The following is a 13,121-nucleotide window of genomic DNA, read 5'->3' on the forward strand; positions in this document are numbered from 1 at the left end:
ATGTGTGGACTTCAACTATGGAAGTTGTCTTACACATAAGATTGCATCAGTTTCTTCTATGCTTTAATAGGAACAAACAGTTGCTGATTTAGGAAAAGAATAAACCCATAGCCTTTTTGTAACTTATTTCTTTTTCCGCAAATTGTAGAGACAGAAATTTGAACAAAGAAAAGTTGTATACCTCTCGTATGGCTTGTGTTACTATTACTGGTTCCATATCCTATTAGCATGGGGCACAATGGCTAAGTGGTTAAAGATGCTGAGCTCGACAACTGAAAAGCTGACAGCCTGGGTTCAAGACCCAAGCGACATGCGATGGGTGAGCTCCGATTACTTGCTGTAGCTCCTACCCACCTAGCAGTTCAAAAAGATGCAAATGCGAATAGATAAATAGATTGTCGTGTCCTACTCCCACGCCAACGAACGAGTCAAGGAAGTCCGTAACAAACTTGGCAACGAAGCCTTTGCAGCTTGCCAAGTTCCTTCGAGGTTTATCAGGGCAGGCAGAAGTCCAAGTTGTGACTTCAGCAATAGAGACCGATATCAGCAAACTAGATAAGGCTTTGCTTGACTCAAGGTTGGAATGCCAAAAGCAGGTCCTTTATATAGGCTGTGGGGTGTGGCTCCATGACTCAGCATTTATCCAGGCCTGCTCCACCCTTCCTTCTGCTGGCGTCGCCTCTCAGATCTCCGGAAGCGAGGGTCCTCCCACGTTGAATTGTTTTCAGCTAGATCTGCTGTCAGCGTCTGGGAAAGGGAGGGGTCAGAGGGAGTAGGGCCGAGTAATTCCAGCACCTGGCTGGCTTCCTGCTCTGAAGGCTGAGCCAAAGGAACACACGCTGTATGAGTGAGGTTTATCGGGCTTGTCCTTTCACTCCTGGAATCCTCTCCGGGCATAGGCCAGGGCCGGGGGCTGGAGGCATGACAGGCCATTCATCTTCATTATCAGACTCGGATCTAATAAAAGGCCCGGTTGGAGACAAGAGGGGCCTGGCTGAGGAGAGGAGGGAGGACAAGTCACAACATAGATACCACTTTGATGGGAAGGTAACAGCATTCTGTGCATTTCAGCATATAGTTATGAGCTGTCCAGATGGCCACGGAAAATGTCTTTGGACAATGCTAGCTTCCTCGGCTGAGAAATGAAAATGGACACTGCCCCTAGAGTCGAACCCGATTGGACAGGGGAAAACTTTACCTTTATCTTATTAGCACATTGTTTAACACACCTCATCTCATTTTGACACAATTTCTAGCTTGTTCCATCACACCCCTTAAATATGGTTTGGAGTCCGTCTGCTAATATATGTTGATTTCAGGGTCCTGCCCTGAGTCCCATGTCCTTGAAGGAGGTGGCCGTCAATTTCACCGAGGAGGAGTGGGCTCTGCTGGATTCCAGCCAAAAAGCCTTGCACCGGGAAGTTATGCTGGAGAATTCCAGAAATGTGAACACTCTGGGTAAGGGCCATTCTTTGTTATGGATTCAAATAACTGTCAGTTGTCTATAGAGATTCTCTGAAAAGTGCTTTTCAAAAGGCAGCTGAACGTTTTTGGGGTTTTTTCTTGAAAACATTTTGCTTCTTATCCAAGAAGCTTCTTCAGTTCTGAACTGAAGAAGCTTCTGGGATGAGAAGTGAAGCGTTCTCAAGAGAAAAAAAAACCAGCAAGAAAAGCCAGTTGCCTTTTGAAAAACAAATTTGGGATAACTGGCAGAAGCTTTTCGTGCCAAAGCTTCCAATGTAGAATTCAGAATTTGTTGTGATCAGCCGTTCAGTCATGTCTGACCCTTGGCCACTCTATGGATCAGCACAGTGGTGGGTTTCACTTACCTTCGCTACCGGTTCGGAACTGTGACCGTGCGTGCAATGCTTCTTGTTGTGCCTCGCCCGCCCTCCTCTCCTCAGCCGGGCCCCTCCCATCTCCTGCTATCTCAGCCAGAGACTGATAGTGAAGAAGAATGGCCTGGCATGCCTCCAGCCCCTGGCACCATGCCCGGACAGACTGAGCAAACAAACCTCCCTCCTACAGTGTGTGAGCAAGAAGCCAGCCACGAGCTAGAATTGCTGGCAGCTGAGCAGGAAGACGAAAAGTGGACAGATCCCTGCTTCCGGAGAATGGAGAGGCGACGTCAGCAAAAGGAAGGGAGGGGCAGGCCTGGATAAATGCTGAGTCATGGAGCCACACCCCATGGCCTATATAAGGGATCTGCTTTTTGGCATTCCTTGAGTCAGGCAAAGTCTCATCTGGTTGCTGAAGTCACACCTTGGATTCCTGCCTGCCCTGAGAACGCTGACAGGAATTTGGCAAAGCTGCAGAGGCTTCGTGGCCATGCTTGATACAGACTTCCCAGACCCGGCCGTCAGAGGAGGAGTGGGACACGATACTTCTATGCATGCATAGAACCTTCTGCGCATGCGCAGAGCATCCATGATGATGTCCGGGCGAGTCAGCAAAGCCTCCCGCCGCTGCCACTACCGGTTCTCCCGAACCAGGGCGAACCGTTAGAAACCCACCACTGCCCTCTTTCTCGCACCACCTCTGTCAGATCTGGTCATGGCGGTATCATCTTTTATTAGCTTTCCTAGGTTTAAGCCATTGACATTTCACGTTTCTGATCTAAAGATCTTTGAACAACTCAGAGATCACTTTTTGCTAGGCTGTCAATGGTTGGGGGGGATATTAGGGTTGACCCCATCCACATCATGGATGCTCCTAATCATCTCTTTTCCCCTGTAGCTTTATTGGTAGCTCCCAATAAAATTCAGAATTCAGGATACTCTGATAATCGCGCGGCTCAGCTGGGATCGTCAGAGGCTATTAAAAGCATTTTTTTTACAACCTCTTAGGCCGAAGAGGTTGTAGAAAAAATGCTTTTAAAAGGCTCCTCTGACGAATCCCAGCTGAGTTGCCTGATCATCAGAGGCTTTTTTTCGTTTTAAAGGCAAAAAAAAAATTCTTTTAAAAGAAAAGAAAAGCCTCTGATGGTCAGGCAATTCAGCTGGGATCGTCAGAGGAGCCTTTTAAAAGCATTTTTTTAAACAACCTCTTTGGCTGAGGTTGTAGAAAAAATGCTTTTAAAAGTAAAAAAAAATGGCCACGCCCACCCTGTCACATTACCCCCACTAAGCCACGCCCACAGAACCGGTAGTAACAAGTATTACATTTCACCACTGATGTGAAAGCTATACAAGCAATCCTAACATTACCATTAATCTAACAATGGCTCACAGTTATAAGGCCTTGGGGAAAGTGACTTATAACCTGTAGTAGCACATAACTGGCACATCAGCTTCAAGGAGCCTCTGGTGGCTCAGCAGACTAAGTCTGTCTGTTATTAACATAACATAACATCAGAGTTGGAAGGGACCTTGGAGGCCTTCTAGTCCAACCCCCTGCCCAGGCAGGAAACCCTACACCATCTCAGTCAGATGGTTATCCAACATTTTCTTAAAAATTTCCAGTGTTGGAGCATTCACAACTTCTGAAGGCAAGTCGTTCCACTTATTAATTGTTCTAACTGTCAGGAAATTTCTCCTTAGTTCTAAGTTGCTTCTTTCTTTGATCAGTTTCCACCCATTGCTTACTTGTTTAACCCAGCTGCTTGCAATTACTGCAAGTTCAAGTCCCACCAGGCCCAGGGTTGACTCAGCCTTCCATCCTTTATAAGGTAGGTAAAATGAGGACCCAGATTGTTGGGGGGGCAATAAGTTGACTTTGTATATAATATACAAATGGATGAAGACTATTGCTTAACACATTGTAAGCCGCCCTGAGTCTTCGGAGAAGGGCGGGATATAAATGCAATTTTTTTAAAAAAAGGTTCAGTTTTTTATTCTTTCTATCTCAAGCAGGAGATGAGAAAGAAAATGAGAACCGACAAGAACCTGATATGGCGACATCACCAGCAGTCCATCTTGAACTGAGAAAAGAGATATTTGGGGTCCAATGGAGGTCTCAAAGACGCCAGGAAAGCCACTCGAAGCCCAGGGAGGAGAAATCCTTGAGTTCTAGATGCGCTGGAGTCCAGGAACTCTTCCTGACCAAAGGGAACGGGGAAAGGACAAGAAAGGACAACTGCCTTATATGTAAAAAAATACTCAAAGGTAAATTGGATTTGTTCCCCCTGAATAGGTAGTCCTTGATTTACGACTGCAGCTGGGAGCTGGATTTCCATTACTAAGTGGAGCAGTTGTTAAGCAAATCCCAGCTTCCCTCATTGAGTTCGCTTGTTGGAACCAGCTGGGAGGATTACACATGGTGATCACATGACCCTAGGATGCTGCAATCATCATAAATACATGCCAGCTGCCTAGTGCTTGAATTTTGATCACCTGACTTGGGGATGCCGCAGTAGTTATAAGTGTGAAGGGTGGTCATAAATAATTTTTTTTCAAAGCCGTTGCAACAGTAGTGGCATCCTCCTGGTTTAACAGCCAGTTCAGTGATTGTGCGGTTTGCGCACGCCTGTGCCTAACACGCGCTGTGCGCGTGTGGACATTTTGAAGAAATCTTCACTTCCGGGTTTCTTTGGAGGAGTAACACAGCTGATTTGTGTGGCAATCGGCTCTGCCGTGCGAATCAGCTGAGGAGATAAAGGTAGGAAAACAGCGCGGGTGGGCGGATGGGCCCATCTGATCGTCGGGGTGAACCGGTTTGCTCCCAGCTGATTGTCAGAATTACTGATTTTCCCGAACCGGTCTGAACCGGTAGAATCCCCCCACTGTGTTGCAACTTTGAACGGCCACTGAACAAGTGATTATAAGTGGATGACTATCTCTAGCTTTGCTGGCTGAGGAATTTTGGGAGTTAAAGTCCACAAGTCTTACAGTTGCCAGATTTGGAGATTCCTTCTGTATGGCATTGCAGCAAGAGGTAGTGTTGTGACCCAGGTTCCTGGACTCGGACTCCTGGACTCGGATGATTCAGAAAGTGAGGAAGAAGACCTGGCAAGGCCTGCTTCTCCTGTGCCCTCTCCCTCCCTGGCACCCACGCAAGGGGAGGAGGAGGGGCCGGCAAGGCCTGATTCCCCTGGGCCTTCTTCTGATTTGGCAACGCCCCAAGAACAATTTTGGCTTGATCCAAGACTGCGCAAATGTGACCGGCGCGCGCAGCAGAGGAGGCGTTGGGACAAAGTCAAAGAATGATGAGTCACGGAGTGACACCCATAGAGGCTATAAAAGCAGGAGGCGGAACTTCTTGGCTCTTTGTCTTGGACAAAGCAGTGAATTTGCGCGGGCAAACTGTTTCAATGGAGGGAAGAATATCTTAGTAAGTAACTCTGGCCTTATCTATAATTTCCTAGTTATCTCCAGAGACTGGGCAGGCTTGGGGGTAGACGTGGCAAGAACATTTATCTATGTAAATAAACTAGAAAAAAAGGCCTTTGACTGACTCTTTGTTGGGAGTATTGGGGGAGGGAAACAGAACAGGTAGCCAGTATGAATGCACAAAACATGGAAACTCTTTTAACCAATCTTCCCTTCCTATTTTAGGTCAACAAATCCACACTGGAGAAAAACCATGTAAACACAGGCAACCCGGAAAGGACTTGGGGGATCTTCCTTCCCATAAAAGGTTCCACCCCATGGGAAAAATATACCCCTTTATGGAGTGTGGAAAGAGCTTCAGTGAAAAGCGATCCTTGACCGATCATAAAAAGAGCCACCCGGAGGAGAAACCGCATAAATGCTTGGAGTGCGACAAGAGTTTCCACACCAACAGCCAACTTGCTTCTCACAAAAGGACCCACACCAGAAAAAACACGTACACCTGTAAGCTGTGCAACATGAGCTTCAGAATGAGGAGCTTGCTGACTTTCCATGGCAGGATTCACTCGGGGGAGAAACCGTATAAATGCATGGAATGTGGAAAGAGTTTCAGATGGACTAGTGATCTTACGTCTCATATTAGGATCCACACAGGGGAGAAACCTTACAAATGCCTAGAGTGCGGAAAGAGCTTCAGCAGGAACAGTTCCCTTACCTACCACAAGAGGATCCACACAGGGGAAAAGCCCTACAAATGCCCGGAGTGCGGGAAGCATTTCAGCGACTGCAGCGCTCTGTGTTCTCATAAAAGGAGCCATTCCTCGGAGAAACCCTATAAATGCACCGACTGCGGGAAGCGCTTCGGCAAGAACAGCTTTCTCACGTCGCATAAAAGGCTCCACACGGGGGAGAAACCCTATCAATGCGCAGACTGCGGGAAAAGCTTCAGCCAGAGCAGCCACCTCACTTCCCACAAAAGGCTCCACACGGGAGAGAAACCCTATCAATGCGCAGACTGCGGGAAAAGCTTCAGCCAGAGCAGCCACCTCACTTCCCACAAAAGGCTCCACACGGGAGAGAAACCCTATCAATGCGCAGACTGCGGGAAGAGCTTCAGCCAGAACAGCCATCTTACTTCCCACAAAAGGATGCACACGGGAGAAAAACCCTATAAATGCACCGTGTGCGAAAAGAGCTTCAGCAACAGCAGTTCCCTGACTTCGCATAAAAGGAGCCATACGGGGGAGAAACCCTATCGATGCGCGGACTGTGGGAAGATCTTCAGCCAGAGCAGTCACCTCACTTCCCACAAAAGGCTCCACACAGGAGAGAAACCCTATCAATGTGCAGTGTGTGGGAAGAACTTCAGGTTGAGTAGTGAGCTTACGTCCCACAAAAGGATCCACACAGGGGAGAAACCCTATAAATGCTGGGAGTGTGGGAAAAGTTTCAAACAGAGCAGCCAACTTACGTCTCATAAAAGGACCCATACCAGGAGAAAAAATGTTCCCTTCATTATATCAAATTAACATAGCTGTTGCATACTTTTACTTATATATATATATATATATATATATATATATATATATATATATATATATATATATATATATATATATATATATATATATATATATATATTTCTTTCATGATGTGTTGTTTTTTATTTATGACGATGTTTGTGTATACTGTTATGACAAAATGAAATAAAAAAATGTATAAATATATTGAGTATGGAATGACTTTAGAACGGGGATATATTGTTCGCCTCAAGTCTACTGAACTGTATGTTATATTATTGGTTCTCTTATGTTTTCAAGCCTTTTTGAGCCACTTGTAATCGCTATTTGCAAATTTGCAACTGTTTGCAGCTGTTTGCAAAGTATGGCTTTATAAATTATTTAAACCCTATGGAACGAACTTCCCCCTGGACTTCGACAGCTCCCTGACCTTCGGACCTTTCGCCGCGAGCTTAAGACGTACCTATTTTTCCGCGCAGGACTGGCATAGAATTTTTAGATGTTTTTATGGGTTTTTTTAAATTCTTAATTTGTTTTTAGGGTTTTAAATATATTTTAAATTTTGGGCCAAATTTTGAATAAGTTTTTTAGCTATTGTTTTATTTATATTGTATGTATTTTGACTGTTGTTTTTATTTGGCTGTTAACCGCCCTGAGTCCTTTGGGAGAAGGGCGGTATACAAATTAAAATATTATTATTATTATTATTATTATTATTATTATTATTATTATTATTATTATTATTATTATTATTATTATTATTATTATTATTAAACAATACAGATTTTGTATTGCCCCCCCAACAATCTGGGTCCTCATTTTACCTACCTTATAAAGGGTGGAAGGCTGAGTCAACCTTGGGCCGGGCTCGAACCTGCAGTAATTGCAGGCTCTGTGTTCTAATAACAGGCTTCTCTATTGCCTGAGCTATCCCGGCCCTGAGTCTTCGGAGAAGGGCGGGGTATAAATGTAAACAAACAAACAAAAAAAATTAAGACCTCAAATTAAGACCACAATTGAACCCCAGATACCTGTTGCTAAATGAGACATTTGTTAAGTGAATTTTGCACCATTTACACCCTTGCCACAGTTGTCGAGTGAATCAATGCAGTTGTTAAAGTTAGTAACCTGCTTATTAAGTGAATCTGGCTCCTTCATGGACTTTGCTTGTCAGGTCACAAAAAGTGATCACATGACCTTGGGTACTGCAACTGTCATAAATAGGAGCCAGTTGATGAGTGTCTGAATTTTGGTCACATGATCGCAGAGAAGCTGCAATGGTGGTAAGAGCGAAAAATGGTCATGTCACTTTTTTCCAACGCCGTTGTAACTTTGAGCGGCCGTTAAACAAATGGTTGCGAGTTGAGAACTACCAGTATTGCAATGTGCTTCACTGTCCGGTTCTCTTATGTTTTCAGCTCCATTTGAGCTACGTGGAATTGCTGTCTACAAATTGCGTGGCTCTATGAATCATTTAAATAATAGTTTATTTATTTATTTATTTATTTATTTATTTATTTATTTATTTATTTATTTATTTATTTATTTATTTATTTATTTATTTATTTATTTAATCATATTTTTATACCGCCCTATCTCCCGAGGGACTCAGGGCGGTTTACAGCCAAGTAAAACATAAATATAAATACAAGTTAAAACCCCAGTTTAAAAAAAACTTATTAAATACGGCCGAATATTAAAACCACAATAAAATAGTAAAACCCCATTAAAACCAAATTTAAAATTTAAAATTCTAGCCCAGTCCTACGCAGATAAATAGATGTGTCTTAAGCTCGCGGCGAAAGGTTCGAAGGTCAGGAAGTTGGCGAAGTCCTGGGGGAAGCTCGTTCCAGAGGGTGGGAGCCCCCACAGAAAAGGCCCTTCCCCTGGGCGTCGCCAGCCGGCACTGCCTGGCTGACGGCACCCTGAGGAGTCCCTCCCTGTGAGAGCGCACGGGTCGGTGGGAGGCAATCGGTGGCAGTAGACGGTCCCGTAAGTAATAATAGTAATAATAAATTTCAGAATGAAGATTTAAATGACTTCCAGCCATTTTAATTCTGATAAAAAGATTGATCAGAAAGAAGTTACAAACGAAAGGAATGTAGAAAAAACTTCCTTATTTCTAGTTTCCTTATGTCTATAGAAGAATCCCCACAAGAAATAAATTATAATTTTGTCCAAAAGAACCCATTCTATTTTCCAGAAAACGTTCTACAGAGGTGAAAAACTATAAAAATCCATGTGGTTTTATGTTTTTGCTGAAAGCAATCTTACTTAAATATACATCCACATACAGAGAAAGTGTTGTGGCTCCAGCGCCCCCCGGGCCTGGCCCCCTGCCAGAAAGTGACTCAGAAAGCGAGGGGGAAGGGCCGTCGGGGCTCCCCTCTGCAGGGCCGGCCTCTCTGGCTCAGCTCCAGGAGCCAGAGGCAGGCCAGGTGGAGGAGGTGATGAGGCCTCTGTCTCCTGTTATCTCCCCCCCCGCCCAGGCAACGCTTTCAGACCCAGCTGTGGACAATCAGTCCTGGTTAGATCCCAGGTTTCGTAGACAAGAGAGGTGGGAACAACAAAAGAAGGGGTGGGGCAGGCCTAGAGAGTGCTGAGTCACAGAGCCACACCCCACAGGGTATAAAAACAGGAGGGGCTGCTCTACTACTTCGTGACGGACAAAACAAACTGACTGGAGAAAACTTGAGCTGAACTATTTGACTGAGCATTTGGCCTCGATTGCTGTTTGTTCCTGACTTCCTGGTTGCTCCGGTAACATCAGGGAAGAGAAAGAAAACCTTGGCAGACGTTCGCTGGTCTGCTGCCAGAGCTAATAGCTGCCATGGACTAAATTGCTGGCTAAATGAGTCAGTTCACGTGTCTCCCGGACTGAGGTGGGGGGGGGACAGAACAGAAAGAGTCTACAGCAGGGTGTCTCAAAGATGGTTTTTCAAGAGGCAACTGGACTTTCTGATTTTTCTTTGAAGACGTTTTGCTTCTCATCCAAGAAGCTTCTTCAGCTCTGACAGGATGCTGGGGAATGGAAGGTTTTATACTCCTTGCGGACAGCTATAGCAGGGGTGCTTTTCAAACTTGGCAACTTTTAAGACGTGTGGACTTCAACTCCCAGAATTCCCCAGCCAGTATTTGAAAAACACTAATTTAAATAGATGACTAGATAAAGCAGCACTGGTAGAGAGCTTGCACTGGAAAGAAACAAGGGAAGAAATATAGTTTATTTATTTATTTTATTTTATTTTTTCATATTTTTATACCGCCCTTCTCCGAGGATTCAGGGCGGTGTACAGCATAAATAAAACATAAGATATCGAAAAATTTTAAAATACAATATTCAATTAAAAATCTAATTCAATAAGCTGCGTGTTAAAATAACGGAATAAAAGTTAATAAATAAATTAAGACCCCTGAAGAAACTCACTAAAAAACCCTCGATATTAAAATTAATCATTAGGCCAGCCCCGCTTGATGAAAGAAAAAGGTTTTGAGCTCGCGCTTAAAGGTCCGGAGATCAGGGAGTAAGCGTAGCTTCACGGATAGTTCATTCCACAGGACAGGAGCCCCCACAGAGAACGCTCTTCCTCTGGGGGCCGCCAGCCGACATTGGTTGGCTGACGGCACCCTAAGGAGGCCCTCCCTATGAGAGTGCACCGGTCAATGGGAGGTAACTGGCGGCAGTAGGCGGTCCCGTAGGTATGTGGCCTTTCGGGTGCACTTTAAGGTTTTGGTTACTACCTTCAAAGCGCTCCATGGCTTAGGGCCTGGGTACTTACGGGACCGCCTGCTGTTACCGCATGCCTCCCACCGACCAGTACGCTTACACAGAGAGGGACTTCTCAGGGTGCCGTCCGCCAAGCAATGTCGGCTGGCGGCCCCCAGGGGAAGGTCCTTCTCTGTGGGGGCTCCCACACTCTGGAATGAACTTCCCCCGGGTTTATGCCAAATACCTGACCTTCGGACCTTCCGCCGCGAGCTGAAGACACATCTTTTTATTCGTGCGGGGCTGGCTTAAATTTTATTGATTTTTAAATTTTCTATTAGTAATTTTAAGGGTTTTTTAGTTTTTTATATATTTTAAAGTTTTTTAGGTCAATTATAAAATAAGTTTTTTAATTTGTATTTTAAATTGTATATTGTATTGTCTGTTTTTACTTTGGCTGTACACCGCCCTGAGTCCGGGAGAAGGGCGGTATAAAAATCGAATAAATAATAAATAATAATAATAATAATAATCCCGGGACCTCCTAGTTGCTAGGAGGAATAACTTTTAAATCCAAGGAGAGCTTATTGAAAAGCAAAAGGCTCAGAAAAAAGCAACCTCTATAAATGACCATGGTTTCTCTTTTAATTGTAGACAACACACTGTGTGTGTGTGTGTATTCATGTATCATTAAATGTTTTCTATGATTCTCAACACTTCTACATCATTTAAATTTTATTTATGACCTGGCTCTGTTCAATCACTCTCTTAAAATCCACTGGGATATTTTAGACTCAACTAAACCAGACTAATTTATCAGAGGGAATTCAAAATAATTCTAAGTTGTAAGTACCTGTTTCATGCTGGAATTTGCCTTCATTTGCTGGATCACTGCCATGCATTTAGTCCGCCATTTGAAAAGAGGAGATCAAAACATTCTGGAATACAAGTAGGTCTCGTTGCGTGTGGTTAACGAATCCCACAAAATGGTTGTGTTATTCAAATTGCACTACAGTCCAGTTCAGTGGTGAAATCTAAATTTCTTTCCTACCGGTTCTGTGGGCATGGCTTGGTGGGGCGTGGCTTGATGGGGAGTGTCATGTGACTTGGTGGGCGTGGCTATGTGACTGGGGGATCAAAATACAGAAACTCATTAACAACGTCCTGCTGGAGCAGGGTTGGACTAGATGACCTCCAGGTCCATTCTAACCCTGGATTATCCTCTGAAGCTGCGTCTAGTGCCAGGTGTGTAGTCTTTCCTTCCTCTTTTCCCTCCCTCCCTCCCTCCCTCCCTCCCTCCCTCCCTCCCTCCTTCCTTCCTTCCTTCCTTCCTTCCTTCCTTTCTTCCTTCCTTCCTTCCTTTCTCTTTCTCTCTCTCTCTCTCAAACGAACCCTCACCCCCCCATTTTTTGCCTAGCAGGCTTCAGCTTTTTTACCTTTTAAAAAATGCTTTTAAAAGTAACAGGCACCTCAACTGGGATCGTCGGAGCCTGGTTTTAACCCTTTAAAAGCATTTTTTTTACAACCTCTTCGGCCGAAGAGGTTGTTAAAAAAATGCTTTTAAAAGTAAAAAAAAAAAAAAAGGCTCTGACGATCGCGTGGCTCAGCTGGGCATTGTGGGGGGGGGGAAGGGATTTTTGCTACCGGTTCTCCAAACCACCCGCCGCCATTGGTATCAGATTGCCTGATCCGGTCCGAACTGGGACCATTTCACCCCCCGGTCCTGTCCTTACTTCATGAATGTTCATTTGGTGACTTCAAAGTTTGGACAGCGCTGAAAAAAGTGACTTACAACTGGTCCTCACACAATAATTGTACCATTCCCCCACGGTCATATGATCATGATTGGGAACCATTGCACATTTACAACAGTGACAGGCTCCTGTAGTCATGAGATTCTTTTTTTGTGACCTCTGCAGACCTTGATGGCTTTGTTGTACCAACATCTTAAGCAGGGAAGGGATAGGCTAGTGAGAACCCCAATGTCTTCACCAACCATGAGTGGTCAAATCCTCTGCGGTTTGCCACCGGTTCGCTGCCCCCGCATGCGCGGTGCATGCCAAATGCATGCTGTGTGCACGCGCATGTGCAATGTGTGCCAAATGCATGCTGCACGCGCATGCATAGTGCGTGCCAAATGCATGCTGCACATGCATGCACAGTGCGCACAAAATGCGCACTGCGCAAAAAAAGGAGGCTTAAGGTAAGTAGAACGGGGGGGGGAAACAGCTCTGCCGTGTGATTTAGATTCGCTAGAAAGCAGGATTTCCTGCTTTCTAGTGAATATAAATCGTGTAGCACAGCTGATCATTGGAAATACCAGTTCGGATGAATCGGTAGCATTTTTTTAAACTACTGGTTCGCCCGAACCGCTGCGAACTGGTAGCATTTCACCTGATTAGACCAGTGTTTCTCAACCAGCCTACTTCAAGATGGGTGGACTTTCCCAGAAATCCCCCAATTAGACTGGCCTTTCCCTCCCCACTGTCACCAACTGGAATAGCCCACCCAGGAGTACCACCACTGACGTGTCCCACCACAACATCCATCCTCACAGGCGGTCCAAATGGTAGAGGGTCTCCTGCCTGAACAGGGGGTTGGGCCAGAAGCCCTCCAAGCTCCCTTCCA

The 13,121-nt window shown here is 45.0% G+C and overlaps 1 protein-coding gene across 1 annotated transcript; it reads left to right on the plus strand.

Moving 5' to 3' along the window:
- The first annotated feature begins 3,983 nt into the window (after window positions 1-3,983).
- On the plus strand, window positions 3,984-8,215 carry LOC131190466 (zinc finger protein 678-like). Its single transcript, XM_058167789.1, is given in 4 exon segments — window positions 3,984-4,103; window positions 5,493-6,760; window positions 6,762-6,772; window positions 8,206-8,215. Coding segments are annotated over 3 exon segments (1,197 nt in total). The 5' UTR covers window positions 3,984-4,103; window positions 5,493-5,584.
- The last annotated feature ends 4,906 nt before the right edge of the window (window positions 8,216-13,121 follow it).

Source organism: Ahaetulla prasina, chromosome 2 (assembly GCF_028640845.1).
Source record: "Ahaetulla prasina isolate Xishuangbanna chromosome 2, ASM2864084v1, whole genome shotgun sequence".
Lineage (NCBI taxonomy): Eukaryota > Metazoa > Chordata > Lepidosauria > Squamata > Colubridae > Ahaetulla > Ahaetulla prasina.